Raw genomic sequence first — 22570 nt, 5'->3', positions numbered from 1 at the left:
CGGCCGGGCATAGAACGGAAGGAGCCCCATTCAGAGCAGATCTGCAATGTCACATTTTACAGGCTATAAAATGTTTTTTTGTCATTTGGACATATGGGAGATAATTTTTTTTGTGGATGAGATCCACGTTTCAGGTATATCATTTACGGGGGGGGGGGGGGGGCTCAATAGCTAATAATCAGATTTTATTAACTCTTTCTTGGTGGTGGTTAAAAAAATCATTAATTCTTGTTTAGGGTTTTTAGCATTTTTTTTCGCCGGACGTTAACCGAACCATAAAAATAAAGTGCCATTTATATGGCTTTTTTTTATGGTAAACTTATTTTGCAGAATATAGAACTCATTTTGTGAGAAATTTGTTTGTTTTTGTATCGCCAAGTAACAATGGGCAGAACATTTACCATATATACTCGAGTATAAGCCTAGTTTTTCAGCACAAAAAATGTGCTGAAAACCCAAACTCAACTTATACTCGAGTAAAAAAATATAGGTTTTACCTGGTTCATTACCTAATGAATTGCAGCATATTATATAGTCAGCCTATGCATTCTACATAGGCTGACAGCTGCACTGTAAGATTGTGCACAGTGCATGATCCTAGAAGGCAGCTACTACAAGCAGCCCTGGGGTCCTTATCGGAACTCAGGGTTGCCATGGAAACCACAGCGTCTATAGGTTTAAACAGCCAGGATCGCGATAGTCGCCAGTAGCCCGGGCGATCGCCATGACGTGATTCTACGTCAAGGTGCGGGAACGACCCGCATCCTATGACACAGAATCATGTCAAGGTGTGCAAAGGGGTTAACACATATGCTAACGCTGTGTTAACTCATGCATTTGTTAACTGAATGTTAACATATCCATTAACACCACATTTTGGAAACACAAAGTTGACAACAATGTAATTAGGCAAATCTCCTCTGCTGTGATGTGTTTGAAAGCGCATGTGTTAGGCTGCGGTCACACGCAGATGGTGGGCCTCGGTCCGATCACAGAGGGTGATGGCACACGTGGCGTTTTGAACGCGTTTTTGGGCCGTTTTTAAGCAGTCCGTCAAAAAACGCATGCGTTTTTTTTAAAACGCAGCAGTTTTTGACAGGTTTGACTAATTATCTTATTTCAAACTGGTTTTTAACACACTACATAAAAACGGCCCAAAAACGCGCTAAAAACGCCAAGTGTGCCATCACCCATAGGCCGGCGCCACACAGGGCGCTTTGTCTGCGCTTGCAAACGCAGACGCAGACAAAGTCGCGCCCACCGGGGCGGGCCTCGGCCCGATCGCATCGGAGTTTCTATGGAAACGCCTGCGATCGGGAACGAGCCGCCGGTGTTTCGCGTTAAATTAACACCGATGCGATCGGACCGAGGCCCGCCCCGGTGGGCGCGACTTTGTCTGCGTTTGCGTTTGCAAGCGCAGACAAAGCGCCCTGTGTGGCGCCGGCCATATGCGTTTCCAGGGAAACGCATGCGTTCAATAACCTGATCAGGTGCGTCTATCTGGAAACGTATATGTGTCGGTGGAGACCCGTCTCCTGTGCGTTACCGTTACGTTATGAATGCAACGCTAGCGGCCTTAGGACACGGTTACACATTGCGTTTTCTTTTGCAGTTTCATTGAGTTTTGAAATGCAGTACTACAGCTGAGGACAGGTGATTTGCCTAATTACATTACTGTTAACATTTGCGTTAATGTATGAGTTTTTGTTAACTCACATGTTAGCAATATGTTAACATTGCGTTGACATTCTGTTTTGTAAAAGCAAATGTTAACAGCAATGTAATTAGGCAAATCACTTCTCCTCGGCTGTTGTAATGCTTTTCAAAACGCAACGAAAACACAACCAAAAGTATGACAGTGCCCGTAACACAAACAAAGAACAACATGTGACCGCAGCCTTTGGGTGAAGACACACATGGCATTTTTGGGCCGTTTTTACTAAGTGCGTTTTCAGATCGTTAAAAACGCCTGCGTTAAAAAACGCATCCGTTTTTTAAAAACGCATCCGTTTTATAAAAACGCATGCGTTTTTGTCCGTTTTTCATTGCGCAATATCGGAAAAACGGACAAAAACGCATGCGTTTTCAAAAAACGCATGCGTTTTTATAAAACGGATGCGTTTTTTAACGCATGCGTTTTTAACGATCGGAAAAGCACTTAGTAAAAACGGCCCAAAAACGCCATGTGTGTCTTCACCCTTTGGATTGTGTCTCAGGGCGCATTCACACGATGCACTGCGTTGCGTTTTTGACGCATTCCACTGGCTTCAGCCTTGATAACATGCCAAGGTTACATTCCACTGCATCTGCTAAAACGAAATGTAACCTTAGCATGCAAGCAAGGCTGAAGCTAGTGGAATGCGTCAATAAAACAGCGCACAACGAGATGCAACGCATCGTGTGAATGTGCCCTCAGGCCGGTGTTTCTGTGCCGTTTTTGCATCCTGTCAAAACCGCAAATGAAAATTAAGGCTGCATTCACACATGGCGCTTTAGTTTGGTCAAAATGCATGCGTTTTCAAATGTTACTATGCCTTTGGCTACTTTGAGGGCGCTGTCACGCCTGGCAGCAGTCCGGTCGCATCGGCGTGTGACCACGTCCTAAAAAACCACATGCATTAAAAATCTATCAAATTGCACCATGTGAAAGCAGCCTATAAGGATTTGAGGGCACATTTCCATGTGGTGTTTTTAAACGCATCTAAAACGCATGTGGGAGGGGTTTAGCCCCTCCCACTTGCGTTTTGAACGTGTTTATAAACGCGACAAAACGCCGGGCGGGAAAGCACCCACACAATGCAGGCAAAGAGAGAAAGAGGCTACAGCCAGGTAGTGATAGGGTTATGGGCAACACAACTTGAGCGACTACTGCGTTATATGACTTTATTGCTACGGTAGCAGTAACAGAATGTGTATGACTTTGTATGTGTTCTGGTATCTTCCATATGTCGTGTTTTTCTCCGTTTTATTATTATGTATATTATGCGATATATAACGACGCTCATTTTCCCGCCGAAGGCAGATGCACAAAATGGCGGCGGTTGCCTCATTCATGCGGCGTCGTGCTGTGAGTGGGCGGGGCTGGCTCGGTAACGAGGCTGGGGGCGGGCTTGGCGCTTTGGACGTAACTAACGTCACGTTGAGCAGGCGCTTTGTCCCTCCTCTTCTTCTTGTCGGCCGAGGTAGGAGAGCTGCACGCTTGGAGCAATGCCGAGACCCGGGATGGAGGTGAGTGCGCAGCCTGGGCTTCTCTCTCAGGGGCTTCCTATGCCCCCGGTCCCGTGTATTCGCACTGCGTCGCACGGCTGGAGGCAGCTGCGGCCTGGCGCTGGTTAGCGGGGCGCTTGGGTGACGTGTTGCCCGCTCTCTGGATCATGGCGAATCGTTGTCTCTATGGCTTATATACATGTCTAGTCTAGTGCGGCTACGCGCATGGTGGGATTTGTAGTCATTGTAATCGGTCGCTACATGGAGAATACTTAGGCTTGAACTACAAGTCCCAGAATGCCTTCCACGCCGCAATGAACTTTATTAGTCTTGATGTGTTATTTTTGGTGTATTGTACTGTAGCGCAGCGCGTCCCGTGTCTCTTCTCCCGCCCTCATGCAGCGGCCTGCAAATGGCGGCCATTATGAGGCGGGGAGACGATAAAATGGGAGCCAGGGCCGAACGGCTTTCATTATGTGCTGGGAGACAAAGCCGCGGCCCTGCCGCTCACGTGACCGCACAATGCAGGCCGATGTATAGTATATATACATACCTGCAAGGCTTATGTAATATATGATGTAACAGGACAAGGTATTGCAGGAGGTTGTCACTGACTGTGGCCGCTAATGATCCCAGGAGCCCCAGTGACTGTTTATGAGCTCTTCCCATAACCAAAACTAACCTATTATGATCAAACCCCTGTAATCAGACACTTCATGTTATTTCCTTGATCTGATAGAGGTGAATTTCTCCTCTGGTGCCACTAGATTTACACTGGCAGTCTAGTATGTTGCTCTGGCATGTTTTATTAAAGGTCATCTACCACCAGGATCATGGATTGTAAACCAGGCACTGACATACTGGTGTGTGCCTGCGCTGGCAGGATCTGCTTTTAGCTGCTTATCCCCTGTTCTTTTGCAAAATATTTAATTATGCAACTTGGCCTGAGGCGCTCTGGGCTTGGTAGGTTTGTTTTAATGCTGCCCCTTAGGCTTTACAATTATACCAATGAGCCTATTAGTTTTAAAAAAAAGTATGGGAACACACACCAGTGTGTCAGTGTGCTTGATTTACAGTACTTATCCTGGGTGTAAATTTCTTTAAGTTTCTACTAACTTTCCCAGACTTCAATGTTCTGCTATCATTAAATTGGCCAATTTCTTTATACAGGCAGTCCCCGGGTTACGTACAAGATAGGGACTGGGGGTTTGTTCTTAAGTTGAATTTGTATGTAAGTCGAAACTGTATATTTTATAATTGAAGTTCTAGACAATTTTTTTTTTTTTTGCCCCAGTGACAATTGGAGTTTCAAAATTTTTGCTGTAATAGGACCAAGGATTATCAATAAAGCTTCATTACAGACACCTTACAGCTGATCATTGCAGTCTGGGACTGTAGTAAAGCATTCAGAGAGCTTCACCAGAGGTCACAGTGGGCAGAGGGGTCCGTCTGTAACTATGGGTTGTCTGTAAGTCGGGTGTCCTTAAGTAGGGGACCGCCTGTATATGGGATGTTACGCGAATTGTGCACATAAGATTGTTAAAGATTAGAGTGCCGTGTATGAACACACTACTACTATTAGTATGTGAACTTTGTCTTGTGAAGGATCAGACCAGTGTCAACAATACAGGTTGCGTTTGTTTTAACCCATCCCCCTCTACCACTCGTCCGCGAAGCTGCAGTTCTGCGAAAGCGCAGTAGCTCTGGCTTCGGAGTCGAGACCTCGGAGCCGCTGGCCTGTGTTCTGTGCATGCGCAGAACACCGGCTTCACAGACGAGTGCTCGCAGCTCCTTATGGCTGCGCACTGAAGATGTCTGGGTAGGAAGATCCGAGGCCTCTGGGGGCGTGGAATAGCAGCGCGGAATATCCTCTGCTCCGGCTATTCTACGCCACAGTAGCCTCTTTAGAAAATTTGCATATTGCCCTGATTAAAGATCACAAGAGATGGGTCTAATCCTTTATTCCCCTCTATAAAGGGCTATCCTTAAATACGTTAGACCCACCTACCAAGATCTCTTAATGGGTAGATCCGTAGTAGTAGGTTTCCTTTAAAATCCCAGGAGTCATGAGTAATGGCCACAATTGCTTTACTTCCTCTGAATGATTTCCTTTATTTTGGATATTTTGATTTCTTTAAATATCAGTGGATGATATTCATCATAAAACATTTTTTTTTGCTTTTAGGAACGTTGGAGTTCATCGGATGATGCTGTAAGTATATTCTTTCCCTTATCCCCTTTATTGGCTTCTCCGGGAGGAGAATGCATAAACCCATTTCCCACATAGGAGGCTACATCTTAAATGTCCCAGGTTGGAATGCAATATTAAGATGGCTGCTTTACTCCGAAAACGGCGCCATACTGGACCATGGTATAGGGATTAATGAAGCAGAACTGCAATACCGGCATTAAACCATGATCAGGCTTGGCTCTGTTTTTGGAAGAAATTTGTGAATTTCAACTTCTAGACAGCCCTTTCATGGTTTATTCAAATCTCACATGAGTAATATGTGATTGTAGTAAATCCCTTTAATCATATGGGCTGTCTATAGCCTTGTAGACCGTCATGTCTGTGCTTCCAGATATAGCATTGGTCTTTACATGTATTTTGTGTTTAGTTGCACAGTATTGTTTTATTGGCAGTAGTCGATAGTGTCAATCTTTACTGTATCTCTACCCGTCATGGCTCGTGATGGGCACACGCTAAATATAAAGCAAAGGCTCATGTGTTATTTTTGTCCAAACAGGGGCATGAGCCCAAAGAACCCGAACAACTGAGGAAGCTGTTTATTGGGGGCTTGAGTTTCGAGACCACCGATGACAGCCTGAGGGAACACTTTGAACAATGGGGGAAGCTGACAGACTGCGTGGTAAGTCATCATAGGTTAATGCTTTTCAGTTTTGTAATTGCTTTTAACACGGTGTTAAGAATTGTGTGTATCAGACAGTAAGTGAAGTGCACAGCATAGTGTGTTGATGAAGAGCAATGGATGATCAAGGAATAGAAGATCTCCAACGATATAGCAAACAAATATTGTAACAATTGAGTGTCTGCTCACTCATTGTTTTAGATTCTCAGCCAAAGTTGAATTGATATTGCGTGCCGCCTCCAGTGCAAGGAACCAAACAGACCTGCTGGATGGCCAGGAAATTCACAAGATGTAAAGAGGTGGATTCTAGCTGGAATCCACCTCTTTCTGTGCATCTCCAGCACTTACCTGTTGCTAGACATGTTGCACATTTTTAATCGCAGAATGGACTCCAGTCCAGTTTCTAAACCTCTCATAAGCCTTTAATTCAAGGGGTTGTCCCAATGACAAATATTATAACCTATCCATTTTCCCTGCACTTTTACAAAAGTTAAATTACTTTTGTCTTGTTTATTAGTCTCAACCAAATTACCAATTATTTGTATATCGCCATAATATTCTATAGCTCTTTACAAATTATAGGGAACATATGCAAATAAGATGACACAGTGCAAAGAGTTAAATGGAACAATAGGAGTGACGGGACCTGCTTACAAGAACTTGGTCTCAGGATGAAGGGGGTGACACAAGGATGTAAGGACTTGTATAGTGGTCCAGGGCTCCTTCATAAGGGAAAAGAATGAAATAATTGAATGAATTGTACATCTACAGATGTAATTAACCATAGAATTGAGTTTAACAGCAGGGCTCATCTATGATAAATGAGGTATAATTCACTGTTTTGTTTTTTAAGGTTATGAGAGACCCACAGACAAAGCGTTCCAGAGGCTTTGGTTTTGTCACCTACTCGTGTGTGGAAGAAGTTGATGCTGCCATGTCTGCTAGGCCACACAAAGTTGACGGCCGTGTCGTTGAACCCAAGAGGGCGGTCTCAAGAGAAGTATGTACTTTTCACTTTTTTCTGACACTTAATTTCCTGTTGGTCTTTTAAATAACTTATTGTGTTTTTATATTTTTTTAGGATTCTGTTAGACCTGGGGCACATCTAACTGTAAAGAAGATATTTGTGGGTGGCATCAAAGAAGACACTGAAGAATACCATTTACGAGACTATTTTCAGACCTATGGCAAAATCGAAACAATTGAAGTTATGGAAGATCGTCAGAGTGGCAAGAAACGGGGTTTTGCTTTTGTTACTTTTGATGACCATGATACAGTGGATAAGATTGTTGGTAAGTCCTGTAAGTGTCAGACCATAATTTCTTATTAGGGCGAGTTTTAAACAGTTTGCTTTAACTTGAGTCTAGTTCTGGCATTTTCTTTAATGGGGTAACCTGACCTGTTGTGGTTGATGGTAATGAAAATTTGTTTGTTTCAGTCCAGAAATACCACACCATCAATGGCCACAATTGTGAAGTGAAAAAGGCTCTTTCAAAGCAGGAAATGCAGACGGCCAGCTCCCAAAGAGGTTTGTATTTGGTTTCTTATTTGGCAATTTCTTTAAGAAGGCTTTTGAGAAAGTAAGACAAGATTTCTCTTGTTTAGGCCGTGGAGGCGGAGGAAGCAATTTCATGGGTAGAGGTGGAAACTATGGAAGTGGTGGAGGAAACTTTGGAAGAGGTGGTGGTGGTGGTGGAGGAGGTGGCGGCGGAGGATTTGGAAACAGAGGTAATTTGCCTCCTTACTTTTTATTTGATAGCATAGTTAATCATAACTTTATTTAATGCTTGTTTGTTTTTCCCCTTTTGCAGGTGGTTATGGAGGTGGCAGAGGAGGCTATGGTGGCGGTGGAGATGGATATAACGGATTTGGTGGAGATGGTAAGTTTGTTCTTTTTGCATACAAGGCAACGCCTTGGGTTATATTAAGCTAACGTAGTTCTTTTAAGATATATTGGCAATTGGTACGTGTAGTGGAAGGAAGAGTGAGCTCCTCCATGCATATTTATGGATGCAATTGATTCTTCCTGAAAGAGGGTCTTGATTGATCCTTTGGTATTCTGTATTCTAGGTTTAACTTTGGCCATGAAGGTCCCGTGTTGCATATGTCAAGATAGTGTCCCATTATATTGTTCATTTCCCTTCAGGTGTTGTTCCTTCATGTATATGTAACATACAGCATTTTTATTTCCTTCCAAATGCGTCCTGTAAAGCTGTACATTATCCTTATCAATAAAATTCTTTAATAGAATAAATCATGGATGCCTAACTTGCATTTTGCAGTCATCCTAATGGACTACCATATAATCATTTTTCTCCCTCCCTCTTAGAAGTGCACAGAGCACACCAGTTAACTATTGAAAAATAAAATTGCTTATTTTTTTCACTTTTTATTTTACTTCAATTTGAAGTTCTGCTTGTATAGAAGATTTACAACTATACTTTCAGAATGATTGCTTTACATTAGCTGTTTTCTTTGCCCTGTAAACCAGGTGGTGGAAATTATGGTGGTGGACCTGGTTATGGTGGCAGAGGTTATGGTGGTAGCCCAGGTTATGGAAACCAAGGTGGTGGATATGGCGGTGGAAGCGGTGGTGGATACGATGGATACAATGAAGGCGGAAACTTTGGTGGTAAGTAGTGCTCCATGTAATTGGAGGTTTTCCAGGATTAATAAGATGGTAGGCAGCAGTGGAGAGTCTTGTACTTCCACTTGATCTGTCCGTGTGGTTTAGTTGCATGTAGGGTATTGATCTGTGGTAGTTGATAAGAGCAGGAAGGAATAGGAATTAGTTTTGCAGCTTGAGAAATCTGCTCACTTGTATAGGCTTATAGAAATTAATTTGTCCATGTGCTCATTGAATAGAACACAGGCAAAAACTGTAGGACTAGCACCCCCCCCCTGTCTACAAACTTGGTAATCCTGGACAACCATTGTTATGTGATCCCATATTTATCTCAAAGTATAACTATTGCAATTTGCTTGGTTTCTCATCGCAATCTCTCTTCTCTAGGTAACTATAATGACTTTGGAAACTATGGTGGCCAACAGCAGTCTAACTATGGTCCCATGAAGGGAGGTGGAAGCTTCAGCGGAAGAAGCTCTGGAAGTGGTAGTGGCCCCTATGGTGGTGCGTAGTCTTAACTTTCAGTAACGCTTAGGCTGTGTGTGTTTTGGACATAGTGGTAACAATCTTTATTTCCATAGGTGGCTATGGATCCGGTGGTGGAAGCGGCAGCGGTGGTGGAGGCGGAAGCTACGGCAGCAGAAGGTTTTGAGTCTACAACAGAAAAAGGTAACTAGAAATGGTTGTGTTGTCTTGTGAAAATGAATAGCCTTGGCTGAAGAAGCATTTTGAATAATAATCTTCTTGTCCTATATCATTCAACAGGCTACAGTTCTTAGCAAGAGAGCGAGGAGTTGTCAGGAAAGCTGCAGGTTACTTTGAGACAGTCGTCCATGTGCATTAGAGGAACTATAAAATCTACTACAGGAGCAGCGATGATCCATAGTCAGAAAAGTTACCGCAGCTTATACAGGAGGCATTTCTTGTTGAGGACTGTAATAGCCTCAGTTTGTAAGCAGTGCAGCTGATGATGAATGCAATGTAGTGTTGATTAGATGTACATTCCTGAGGTATTTTTATCTGTTGTAGTTTGTATCCCGTTTCCCCATTACATCAGGTATACTGCCCTGAAAATTGTTCTAGTGATAGCAGGAATAAAGAATTGAGAAGATTTTAACTAAAAACAAAAAAATCATGTAGTTCAGTGTTTCTCCTCATAACAGGGCAAAGAAAAGTGTTGCTCGACCTCAATAAACATGCTTTTTTTTTATTAACGAGTTAATGTCAGATTATTCGAAAGAGAAATTTGAGCCGTGTGCCGAATAAAAGCATTTTTACACTAAAATCGGTGCACTAACTGCTGTGGTATCTGAAATGGTAAATTTGTAGTGAAGTTTCTTGTATTTTTACACAGCTTACTTCTGTAATGGTCAAAATGTATAGAAAAATCTTTTCTTTAACATCGCAAATGCCACTTGTTTACTTTCCAGGTATCCCGTCTTGGAGCGATGACCTATAGCCTTGTGCTTTTTTCATTTCATCCCCCCCCCCAAAAAAAATCCCTAATACTTTGCTAACAGGTCTGCTGTGTGGTGGCTTGATGCCATTTAGTAACAGCAAGAAACCTTCAGCATGTTTAAGTCCCTCCACAGTAGACTCGTTGCTAAGTGTTCAATGTGAACTGGGCTCAATATTTGCCTTCTGTGAACGTACAGTCTCAATATTTTTTTTTAACTAGCTTGCCAATGCTATATAAATTTTATAGTAATGGACAGGTACTTGTGTAAGTGAGCTAATTTTGTTTGTTAATCTTCTATACCAGCTTGAGACTTCTCCAGTGTATGGTTTCTAATAAAACTGGCTTGTCTGTAAGGTTGCCTCAGTTATTTAGCACAGCACTTGCCCAATCCCTTTTTGTATATTTGTTTCCTGTTCAACTTGAGTTTGTGCTCTGCTCTGTGAACATGATTTACAGCAGCTCCATGGCCATAGGTAGCAATAGCAAGTAATTCATAAGTCTTTTCTAATCCTTTGGTAAAAAGTACAAACAACCCTTACCAAATTTGAATTAAGATTAATTGCAATGCAAATTGCAGAATAAGTACTTTTTATAAAAAGTATTCAGATTGATGCAGTTTTACAGTAAAGAGGATTAATACTGTATTAATATTAACAGTCCATATTTAGAAATGCAAAATGAAATCCAATAAGGCCGTCTGTTAATGGGGTTTGCTTATAGATTAAGATGGGTAATATGGGACTGGTGTGGAAAGCAAGCAGGTCATTTCTGTGGAAACTAAGTGTAGCAGCAGCTGGCAGTGCACAGGAATGAATTTGATTTACTGACACTGATTTGGTGAAGGGACAAGTGTGGAGAGTTGAGGTATAGTGAGCTCAATCACCAGAGAAACCTTTCAATTGTGGGTGGTGCTCCTTTAAAGGAGGATTTTACAAAAATGACTGCCTTATCCTAACCAAAGGCTCTCAATGAGATTGGGGCTCTGGGAGCTGGTGTGTGGTGATCTGATCTCACCACTCCATAAATGTAAATTCCCATTTCTTTCTAATTCATAACCATAGCATAAGACTTATTATAGATCAGAAATTGGTTAAATTTTCCCTCTGACTTTATTACGAAAAGGGTCCCCTATATGCAGGAGTCCACAGGTCATGTGTCCCACAGATGGCAGAACTCAGATCTTGCATGTCCTTACTGAAGATACTGTATGCACATCCTCCATGACCATTCCCATATCCCTTGAGGGCAATCTGCTCCAGCCACTGATGGAGGGGTTGTGCATGTAGTAATTGGTGCAGACCTTGTGGAAGTGGGCCTGTCCTTGTGACCTGTTACATGCTATAGTAGCTTGCTTCTTAAAATTGAAGCTTATGGGTGGTGTGAAACGCTAGCTTGCATCAGGGAAAACAAATTACATGCAAATTAAAGGCAAAAGTTAAAAAATGAGGCTGTTACACGTGGCATTTTGAACCGTTTTTTAAGCAGTCCGTTAAACGTATCCACTTTTGACCAGTGTAATTAATATAATTGGTAAAACCTGTCAAAAAACAGTTTTTGAGACTGCTTAAAAACGGGCAAAAAAACTCTTTCAAAGCACCACGTGTGACTGCAGCCTAAGGCTAAATTTAAATTTCCAGATAAGACTGAATATAGTGTTCAGGCTTAGAAGGTTCAAACATTTACTAAATTGAAAAGTTTTAAATGAATGTGAAGCAGACTTCCTACACCCTACTCCAAGTTCAAATCTATTAAAGAGAAAGTAGCAATGTTGATTGGGTAAAACAAATTAAAATTGGAAAGTTGAAGCAATAAATTAGAAAACACCCATTTGCCTCTTGGGAACATGGCCCATGGCTCCAGTAGCAGCTCTATCCCCGGAATTTGCAGTCGGAGGGAATCTTCCTGAAAAATAGGCGTTTGTCCATCCATAACGCACAACTCTACTTCTGAGATATTCATTTAAAAATTTCAAGATTAGGCTTTCTGTGCAGTGTATGGGAGAGATGACATCCAGTCTCCACCCACCTGCTGAGAATTGGAGAAAGTGTGGAGGGGAGAATACAGATAACCAGTACAAAATATAAATCTTAAGGTGAAAATTGGTTAATATTCGTGTAAATGCTGCAAGTTGAACTCGGACTATTAGCAATTGGTTTCCATTTGCCTTTGAGTCAATAGGTTGCTGCAAGACCTGACACAAAGGAAGGGTGGGAACATGTTTTCCTGCATTTTCTTGAAAGGATTCATTTTCATGTATTTTAGTAATGGAACCAACTAAATTTGGTTCTTTAACATAAAAATCCTGCCTTAGGACAAACCCATTTAGTTACGAGTTTAAACTGCTTTGGTTCTGATGTGAAATGTAGAGCCTCGATTTACAAAAGTGCAGGGTTTGGGGCAAATTTCTAAAATAGTTGTAGATTGCTATGTTGCCAAACAAGAATTATGAGCTTGTATGTCTGTAACTTGAGACTATTTTAGTATTTTTTATTTTTTTTTTTCTTAAAAATACAATGCAGTATTGTCGTCAAACTAATTGCACTTTAGTAAATCTAGGGGAAAATGGTCCAAAATCTGTGGCCTAAATGAACACTTGGTGATTGCCTAAAACTGGATGGTTCTTGGACTAGGTTCCTTACTGCTTTGAGTTATCCAACCCCATCAGCGAAGCACTCCATTTAAATGAGACATAGTATTGGGCATAGGTGCTGGTCAAACCTTCACCTGATAAACCTCTAGTCCCTATTCACACAGCAGTATTCTCTCTTGCTCAGTGTAAGCCAAAACCAGGAATGCAACAAGTGCTGCAAATTTAACTTTTTGCATCTGGGGTTCATTTCCCATATTTGGCTTTCAAACGCTGCAAGAAGTCCTGATATTGCAGTCTGAATGGGCACTTAGGATAGGGCATGGCTTGATGCAGATGTATTTTTGAGTTGACATTTTACATGTTATACTAAGTTCTCCCAAACCCATTTTATGGCTTTGGTTATAAATCTGCAGCACTCGTGTCTCCACCCTTCAAGTATTGTTGGATACAACAGTGTTTGCACATCGAGGGCACAATTGTACTTTAGTTTTACTGTTTAAAGTTCAGCCTTATCTTCTGTGCTAGAAAACTAAGCTGTCCTGCCTTATAGACCAGTGGATTACTTGAGACCTCTCTAGCACAGCACATCTATCGCCATTACGGTATGGACTCAGTCAGCATTATAAAAGGAGTTACAGCAGGAACAAGAACTGCAAGTTTCCAAGAAGTGAATGCAGGATATACTATGCTGATAGTGAGGCGCTTCCCCAAGACTAGTTACAGCTGAAATAACGAAGACAGTCTAGCAAGAGTTCAACATCATTTGGAGCCTACTAGAATGATAGCTACAGTACTACAGGTGTGACAAAAAGCCGATAGGTCTAGCAGTGAGACCTGAAAGCAAGGGCCATAAGAATAGGTAAGGTGTGCTTTTATTCTCTTCCCTATAGACTGCAGAATACATTATGAAGTTGGAATAACATCCCTTTTGCTTCATAGGAGGAGAGGACTAGCTGAAGGAGAGGACATCATGGCTTCTGGGGCTTCACTCCACTATAAACTAGTAAGTATTTAGGGTTGCAGAATTTCTTTTGTACTACTCGGACCCAGTGTGTGGTCCTCTGGTATTAAAGGGGTTGATGCTTGCTTTCAAAACCTGCACCACACCTGACCATGGTTTGTCCTGGGAGTGCAGCATCTGTATAGATGAATGGCAATACCACCCATGGGCAGATGTGGTGCTATTTATTTTTTTTTTAAGGACATCTACTACCAGGATGAAAGATTGTATTTCCGGAGCCCCTCAAACTCCTTAGCATTCAATGCCCTTTAAGCAGCATGTATTTATTTTTATTTTTTTTTTAAACCCTTTTAATGATGGATCAGACCCATGTAGTATATTTCAATGCGTTAGTCTGAGCCCTGGCCAGCCTTCTCTGTACCACTACATCTGACTAGTATAACGGATTAATGGTAAGCTGTTTAGGATCCTGGCCCTCTTGATCTTGACCAGCCTTGCTGCTTTTGGTTGGATCCTATAGAAGCAGGGCATATTAGTCAGTGGGGTAACAAACCTGCTTTCTTGTAGAACTTTACTTGCTTGGTGCTAACGTTTTGGTAAAATTGCAATTCTGTAATGAATAGATGCTCACTTGGTGTCCCTTTTTAAGGGAATGTCACCAATTTTGACCATAATAAAAGCTGCAGGCTTTTGGGTAGCAGTCCTGTTTGTGTAACCTTTTTGCATGTTGATGATGAGGCCTGTGAAGTTATTCTGCAGCTTTTGCAAGGGCTCTGGTGGAGTCTTTTAATCTGGAGAGCTTTCTGCACTATGCTATTCCATACCCTGTAACCCCCCTTATTAAATTTTGGTTAGATAACTCGAGCGGAGGGAACGGGAGCTGTGTTCATTGTAAAGAGCAGGCAGCTCTTCAGGCTGAAATGCTGGAAAAACCACTTGCAGGATCTGAAAACCTTGCCACGTGTTATGTATGATTACACAGCTCTCCAGGGCCTATACCTAGCACTGTCAGCAGTGAAAGATTTAACTTTTTAATCCTATACAGCTCTTACTTGCATCAATTTGCAAATCCTAATCTTTTGACTTTCTAGAAATATTAAGAATACCTGGAAACTCAAGAGAAAGTATAGTGGGACATCAGGATTTCTTCAGATAAACTGGTAAGTGATGAAGGTGAGGTTTATATAATCTGGATCTTTTACATGATACAGCTAACACTTCAAAAGACTACAGACTTTATAGAAGGCGCTCTATATTTTTTTTTTAGCACTTTTTAGTGTTTATACATCTGCTATCACAACTTTCCGCACTGAGATGGTGCTCTAATGTTGAATCTCTGCAGGTGTTGCTTTTTATATACACCATTAGACCAAAGAAATATAATAACAGTAGTCTGGGATATGCATGGTCTGTTTTAAGCTGCTTAAATAACAAAATAGGATTGATACCTCATGAAGTGAATAACACTGTAAACTCTCATATCAATTATTGCTTTGGGTGCAACGCCTGGATTTTGACCTTTAGCAGTACAAAGGTTGAAAGTTGTGGGGGGACTATAGAGTATCCTCATTCATTCATTGCAATAGTTTCTCTGTATGGTTTCTTTCAGATTTCTTTAGATGAGATTGTATTTGTATATTGCCAAATTTGCTATGTTTTACCCGTAGATCTAAACTGCAAGAGTAGAACAGGGCGCAAGAGAAGACACAGCATTTATTTCACTGTAATTGGAAGATGTTTATATATTTTGTATCCCTTGAGATCTTGTACTGTCAAATCAGCAATAAAGGTTTATAAACTTTATTAAAAATCTGTCTTTTAGTTGTCATTTTACTGGATAAGTTTTAAATTGCTTCTCCTCCTGTAGCATGGACATACTGTAGCTTATATTTGTGCCTCCTATTGGATCTGAGTAATGCAAATTTACCAGTTCTGGCATCACACAAAGGCCTCAGTTCATGTGACCAGATCCACATAACACCTTACATCTACGTATAAATAGGAGTTATGCTTCTGCCAGGATTCCACGTGCTATTACATAAGTGCCCAATTTTAAGACTAAGACTCCACTCATCTTGAAATTCTGAGATTTACAAGCAGCATGAGATGCCTGAGTTGGGGTGTTGCATAAAGACTGCTTCCTGTACATTTACTCACAAGGCCTCACATTTAAGAGTGGAGAAAACTATAGGCTGACCTACATTATGGCTATTGCACAGTAGCCTCAACATAAAAGGGTTATCCAAAGCACAAAGGATGGCTGTCTGACTACTGGGCTCACCAAGAACAGGGATTCTGCTCCCAATTATGGGACCAGCACTTGCCCATCTGACTGGGATGTGTGCTTTCTGAAGAGCTGGGGTTCCTGTTCTGGTGATCTGGTAGACTATGATTGAGGGTTTGACTCCTGGGTCCCCTAGTTAACCCCTATGCACAGGATTGGGGATAACTTGTATACATGGGACTACCCCTTCAAGTCCAACTTGTAAGTGAATTCCTAAATATAAGCTCAATTATACAACTTCAGGGTTTTTAATTTTTTAAGGACCACCTGTCATGGGGACTGTCACTATTTCTGTCACCATTACCTGTTGGAGCAGCTCACAAGGATCCATCCCAGCCTTTATCTAGTTATTTCATTAATCATTGTAAAATCATTATGTAAATTAGGCTGGGCACCTAGAAAGTGTTAACCCTCTACAGCTCATGTCTAATGTATAGTAAAGCATTGCTGTATCAGTCACACAAGTAGCTGACATTGTTCTCTTACAACTGCTCCAGGATGCAGCCATGTGTATAATCTCTGCTGTATACATGGGGGTGTGGCTGCCGTTAATGGGAGTATTACATTATACAGGCTGTCAGTTGTGCCTCAAATGCACAGGCTGCAGGGGGCGCCAGCAGGCAGTCACTATACAGGCTGTCAATCAAGCACTGGGGTTGTAGCTGTACCTGCCACTCATAAGCTGGACAGCTGAATGATGCATACAGCTTTGCCCGATTTAAGTTTATAGGCATGTAGAGGGGCAATGTAGGGATGGGAGAAATGCTTTCTAATGTCTAAAGTTTTTGGAAATCTATTTAGCTTTGGGGCTTAATGATGGGTTTTCAAAAACACAAGAACTTCCCACTTTTGCTAATTTCTAGAAAGGCTACCTTGTATCCAGTGCACCCTTGTGGGTTCTAGAACTCTGCAATCCTTTTGGATTGCTTAAACATAATTTACTATATGAACAGGTATGTGTGTACTGGATTCCTTACCGATGCTTGAAATCAAACATTTGATGCCCTTTAACTTCATGCAAGTAGGTCATATCTGACATGTTTGAATTATAACCTGGATCCTTGAATTACAAGGGGGGGGGGGAGTTTTCAGGTTACTTTCCACCTATACTAATTTTGAACAGGGGGGGGGGGGGGGGCTCAGAATGACATGTAGCTTCAAGTTAGGGCAGTTTTGCATTGTCATTCCATGTATCATGCACATCTAGGAGACTAGTTTTCTAAACTGTCAACTCTGTAGATCAACCTCCAGAAGCATCAGTATGGCTCAAGCGCTACATGCATCTACACTGCTCAGTACTGTTGTAGATTGTTACCCATACTGCTGCAGTATCCATCCCCTTGTGTACTGTTAATGAACTGAAGTCTAATTTTTTTTTTTTCTTGGCTATACAAAAATTGTGTCAATGGGTGAATTAAACATTTCTGCAAGAAGTCTTACTAAATATTTACCCATTTTTCATAGAAAGTGAGACCAGGAACCCAACTTCCATAAATAAAATGATGAATATCAAACAATCACAAATTGATAAGGTTTTTATTAATGGTGGTATTGGACTTTGAATAAAACAAATATAGAAAAAAAAATCCTGCAGTTACAAACGTGGCTTGAAACATGATACTGTGTGCAGTACGTTTATTTTTGGTTTATTTGTTACAAATAAAATAGGACAATTTATATATTTTTATATAAATAGGATGCATTGTAATATTTACAGTTTTATTCAGGAATTGGTGCGGGAGCATTCACTCGGGTAAACATTGATACAAACTTGCGGAAATGGTTCACTGACGTTTTAGGTTAGGGCTTCTCGAGTCGAAAGATCAACTACAAGTGGCGTAATCTCAACATGGATCAGAAAGGCAAACCATGAATGTAACCTGATCACATGATCCTAACCTTTTAGTCTTGTATCGCGTTGTCTTTGGTGAAAGGCCCGCCTTTCTACAGCAAGCTCAGCTCAAAATGGTTTACACTACAACTACAGGTATCGCCACCTAGCGCTGACTTTATAACTGCTACCCCGTATATACCATAGTAAAGCAAGCCTGCAGACATAGGAATAGTTTTAAAAAAAAAAAAAAAAATCAGTTCAGATTACAGGAACATAGTCACACGTACAATGGAGCGCACACAAAATCAAATATAGATGAAAAAGTTAAAACAAGGTCACTGGTACTTAAAATGCCCATCTGAAGTAAGCTATTCGCTTGCCTGGTAAAACTATTTCCTCTCCTAATCCTACCTACAGCACAGCTTGTCAAAAGATATGCTAAGGAGAACTCTCAATCCTAAAGTTTTTATAGCGGGTTTTTTACAACACCATTGCAATGTTATTTCTTGTAAGTGCTACAGATTAAAAAACGTTAGTTGTGCCGAACATTACAACCCCTTTACCCTAGCTGTAAAAGCAAAGAATTTTAAGTGGGAAGGGGGGCAGAGGATTCTACACCTGTTCGTTCTTAATCTCAATTTTCTTGGCTTTTGGGACAAGGAAGACGTTTCCGTCTTTTGTCTGCTGCAGGGAGTACTCTTGGGGCGAGTATTTGTTGCCATCCTCGTCACGTAGCTTGCTGAAGACTTCCATGTATAGGGATCCGAGTTGCTTCTTCAGAAGCTGGAGGCTGCTGTTATATTCCCCCTTCTCGGCAAGCAACTTCTCTTTCTCGTACTTCAGCTTGTCTAGATCGGTCTCCAGTTCTACGATGTTCTCCATTTTCCTCTTCCGGCAGTTCTGAGCCGCCACTTTATTTTTGCCTCGCCTGCGTATATCTCGAATAAGTGCAAGCTGAGCCTCGTTGAATTGATGCTTGGACATTAAGGCATTGAATTCATCCACAGGAAGATTGACAATTTTATCCACAGAGAACGGTACTTTCAAAGCTCTCGCTCTCTGCTCGTCTCTACTGAAACGAGCTTCCTGACGACTTAAGGCCTTGTCTTTTGTAAAAGGAGTCTTACTTTGGCCAGGTTTAACGGGCAGCTCTTTTTCTGAGGGAGTTTGAGCTTCTAAGTCAAAGCATATATCAAGCGGCACTATGGGCGAGAGTGCGTAGAACGCGTCTTCTGTAAAGGGGACGGGGAATGTCTCTTTTGGATTCTCTGCAGTTTCGGTTGTGCTGTCCATATCTTCCATTTCAGAGTCACTGTAGCTATAATGTGCGTCTCCATAAATGGAGGAACCCATGGACTGGCCCGGTGATGTAGCACAAGGGCTTGTGTTAATGGAGATCCCTGAATCAGAATCATTGAATTCTGTTGGACTGTTGCCATTAAAGGCTTTACATAATGATAAGTCTGTGATATCGACAGGTTCGTTTAGAAGTTCAGTGAATGATTGGCCGCAATTGTCTGTCAAAGGCACATTGGTCACTTTGGGATCAATAAGGGTAAATATATCATCGCAAAATGATTCCACATTGAACGTTGAATTTGTGTTTACGGTGGGTACATTAGAGGCGAAAGTATCAACAAAGTCACTAGAGAAAATGGGAGCGGTGTCCTCTGCTGGCTTTTCGATGTTGGGCAGTGGATTGTGGAACATGTAGTTGTTTGAAGTTTCTGACATGGCTTCTTGATTTGGATACAAGCTCAGGTCAATAAGGCTCTCTATCTGATTGCCAAGACACTGCGGAAAGACAGAGAAAAGGAAGTTATACATGGCAATGAAGGGTATTCACATCTTTACAACTTAATAGGAAACCTGTCGGGGAGATTTGGGACGTTAGATGGTTTAGCGTCCTAAATATTTATGTTATTGCAAGGCCAAATCGCCCTGACAGGTTCCATAGATAACTGTTGTTAACAAACAAGTTATGGAAAAGGTGCAGCAGAGCAAGCCATGTTCTCTATCTGCAGGACACACAAAAGGATGCACTACCTGCCGGGTGCAGGAGAGAGGAGGGGGTCCCCATTACGTTGGTGTGTATTAGGCCTTACATCTACAGAATAGACCATTGACCGTGTATTTGTATCTAAGTATTTGGGAAATATGCAAATACATTTTACAAGGTAGGAATGGAAAACAATGCCTCCTTCCCTACATTGAAAGGCAGCCCCTTTAACACAAAGTGTGGCTTACAAGGAGCCTAATAACATGATGTGGGATTGAGCCAAACCAGAAGGAACGGATTCCCAACTGTAGACAGCGCTGTTTCGACCTGGTTGGGTCTCTTCAGTACAGCATAGCCTCTCATTCAGCCAAACCAGTTCCCTATCGACTAGGGTCAGGAAGTATGTTCTCGGTATGTAGAGTTTGCCAATTAAGGCTGCCTTAATGGAAAACAATGCGTCCTTCCACCAAGGAAAATGTATTTGTATATTTCCCAGAATCTCCTGGTGGAGCAGCAATGGCTAGAAGGCGCCCTTATTTGGGGAACTCTTACTTCCTATCAGTGTTTGGCAGCATAGACCTGTAAACTATCCATCTGCTTTGATCTGTTCATAGACAATGATGAGAGCCTAACCTGCAGCTCGGGGATGGACAGCAATTCTTCCCACGCTCGCTCCATGTCTTGCACGTTTTCTGTGTTGGTTGTGGTGTTCTGCCAACTCTCTGGAACAGGCTGCTGCTCGGTGGGGAGAAAGTTCTGGCTGGTATCAATCGGAGAATTTGGTGCCATCGCAGTTTGGTGGAAGTTCATCTGAGGTGCCTGGGGAATAAGAATAATTTAAATGTCAATTTTTAGACAGTAGATGATTTTCACATATCTTAAATTCTATAACAAAATAGTTTCCTAAAATCTAGCCAAAACTCTATAACTAAAGACCCCCAAAATCTGGAGCCCATCGCCAACGTCATTGTTAAAGATTTTCAGCTGTGCATCAATTCCATCCTATATATAATGATCTTGAGATAGATGTAAGTCCTAAAGGTGATACTTATAATTTATTAGACACTTCGACATTCTCTGCTTTATTAAATATTAATATTTTATTATGTCAGTGAATCGGGAACCATCCACAGTTCAGAGGACGGGACTCTATATGTGGTACAAGGAGTCCCTGCTTTAATCACAATAATATTTCGAAGCTTAGCCTTGATACAGGGCCTACTTATACTATACTGTGATGTACTGTATGTCTCTACACTGTGTTCGGTCTATGAAATACGGCCAATGCACAGTCCGTGTATTAGTCCCAAAATTATAAAATTCTGTCAATGAATACAAAAAGATCTAGAGAAATGTGTCTTCAATTTGTACATTAAGGGAAAATAAGAACTTCTTAAAAAGTGCACACTTATTATTTACCTCATACTGGAATGTATCAGCTAAAATCTTCATGCATTCATCAATGTAGAGTTCTTGTCCCTCTTCAGGTTTACTCTGGAAAGACAAAGCGGTTGACTAGGGTAAGGCTCTGGCTTATGAAGTCTTGTGACATGTTTCTTTAAGAATCTGACTAATTACCTGCAAGGAACTTGTGACTGGCTGTGTGACGGCTGCTGCGGCCACCATGGGTGCCGGCTGAACTGGAATGAATTCCCCAGTCTCCTCATCTAATTGCAGATGGGCGTACAAGGCTTTCTCCTGCTCCTTGAGAAGTTGTTCTTGATGCTCTTGTTCAAGCTTCTTCTGCTTCTCCAGCTCATATTCTTTCTGTCTCTGGCTGTAGTCAAAAACTTCCCGGCCAACACCAAGATCAATGTCTTGTTTCCACAGGATGTCAATGAGATCCATGTCCTAGGAAGAACAATACATAATCTATGAAATACATAGCCCGGGAATTGACACACTGCCTGATATAATATAGTTATATAGATAACATAGATGGGGTGTAATATACAAATCCTTACACTTGACCTTTAGATCTAATCCTTCCTAAAGGGGTTGGCCAGTTTACCTCATGTTTTTGTAATGTGTGTGCAAGTGTCTGTGGCAAGATATTAGGTAATTTACCAATATACATTTATTAAATGTTCTTCCCCGCGTTCTTCATATGTAAAGTGAAGCCTCCTGACCTCATCAGCCAGAGATTCCTGTCCATAAAATGGTCTTGTATTCAGGAATACCAGAATAAGGTCTTGGCAGGGCAATTGTTCATGGACAAATAGAGATCAAATGACTCTCCGTTTGCAGCCAATTTTTTGTCAGTAATGTCTGGCTGATGTCCGGAGGCTTCACTTTACAAATGGGGAAAAACTTTTAATAGGTGTATATTGTTTAGTTACCCAATATCCTGCCCCGCCCCCCTTTCCAAAAAACTTGAGGTAAAGTGTTCAATTCCTTTAACTCCATGTACATATGCCCAGGAAGGGGATAATATACATCAGCAACAAAAAAATATGGCATACAGATCACCCTCTCCCCTGACATCCATAGGCAGGAGGTTCCCATACACATTAGATCACACACACGTGTGAAACAAGGCCGTCACCTCATTTTATGTGGCCCTCAAGATCTTTTACAAATAAAAACCTAATTCCGGTTTATATAAGCAGTGATATAACTCCCGAGCCCCTAATCCAGGCCCGCAGCACTCCTAGCACACATGGATAACGTGCCATCCATATACGTCAGCGAGGCTCAACTCATGGAAGCAACCCGAAGGCTGGATCCACTTTTATCCACG

The 22570-nt window shown here is 41.6% G+C and overlaps 2 protein-coding genes across 8 annotated transcripts in view; one reads left to right on the top strand and one right to left on the bottom strand.

Moving 5' to 3' along the window:
• Window positions 1-2752: 2752 nt before the first annotated feature.
• Window positions 2753-15523, top strand: HNRNPA3 (heterogeneous nuclear ribonucleoprotein A3). 6 transcript variants are annotated; one of them, XR_011849440.1, is made up of 14 exons: window positions 2753-2829; window positions 5393-5419; window positions 5955-6077; window positions 6931-7077; window positions 7159-7378; window positions 7516-7605; window positions 7683-7805; window positions 7889-7957; window positions 8569-8709; window positions 9091-9207; window positions 9285-9372; window positions 13692-13755; window positions 14805-14873; window positions 15381-15523. XR_011849440.1 is itself a non-coding variant. In XM_072121640.1 (12 exons), exons 1-11 carry the CDS (start codon window positions 2797-2799, stop codon window positions 9353-9355), a joined length of 1161 nt encoding a protein of 386 aa, XP_071977741.1. In that variant the 5' UTR covers window positions 2754-2796; the 3' UTR covers window positions 9356-9372; window positions 9469-9911. The 6 variants fall into 6 exon arrangements, 4 of the variants coding, with proteins under 4 accessions (XP_071977741.1, XP_071977742.1, XP_071977744.1 ...); XR_011849441.1 differs by having other exon boundaries at window positions 14805-14886; XM_072121640.1 differs by lacking the exons at window positions 13692-13755; window positions 14805-14873; window positions 15381-15523 and adding an exon at window positions 9469-9911 and having other exon boundaries at window positions 2754-2829.
• Window positions 15524-18072: 2549 nt separating this feature from the next.
• The window catches only part of NFE2L2 (NFE2 like bZIP transcription factor 2), a 41279-nt gene continuing 36781 nt past the window's right edge, over window positions 18073-22570 (bottom strand). For both annotated transcript variants that reach the window (XM_072121639.1, XM_072121637.1), the window contains exons 2-5: window positions 21409-21681; window positions 21250-21324; window positions 20464-20649; window positions 18073-19625 (exon numbers count right to left, since the gene is read on the bottom strand). In XM_072121639.1, coding sequence (XP_071977740.1) covers window positions 18444-19625; window positions 20464-20649; window positions 21250-21324; window positions 21409-21678 — 1713 coding nt within the window. In that variant the 5' untranslated portion in view covers window positions 21679-21681 and the 3' untranslated portion in view covers window positions 18073-18443. The remainder of the gene's footprint in view (window positions 19626-20463; window positions 20650-21249; window positions 21325-21408; window positions 21682-22570) is intronic.

Source organism: Engystomops pustulosus, chromosome 8, assembly GCF_040894005.1.
Source record: "Engystomops pustulosus chromosome 8, aEngPut4.maternal, whole genome shotgun sequence".
In the NCBI taxonomy this organism is placed as follows: domain Eukaryota; kingdom Metazoa; phylum Chordata; class Amphibia; order Anura; family Leptodactylidae; genus Engystomops; species Engystomops pustulosus.
This window is presented reverse-complemented; position numbering and strand designations above follow the sequence as displayed.

What these genes read in the sequence shown, in the direction of transcription:
- HNRNPA3 (XM_072121640.1), top strand. Translation starts at nt 2,797, where the DNA reads ATGCAGGCAAAGAGAGAAAGAGGCTACAGCCAG. An exon ending in AGAGGGCGGTCTCAAGAGAA is followed by an intron (nt 7,078 to 7,158) that starts GTATGTACTTTT and finishes ATATTTTTTTAG; the next exon opens with GATTCTGTTAGACCTGGGGC. An exon ending in TAACGGATTTGGTGGAGATG is followed by an intron (nt 7,958 to 8,568) that starts GTAAGTTTGTTC and finishes CCTGTAAACCAG; the next exon opens with GTGGTGGAAATTATGGTGGT.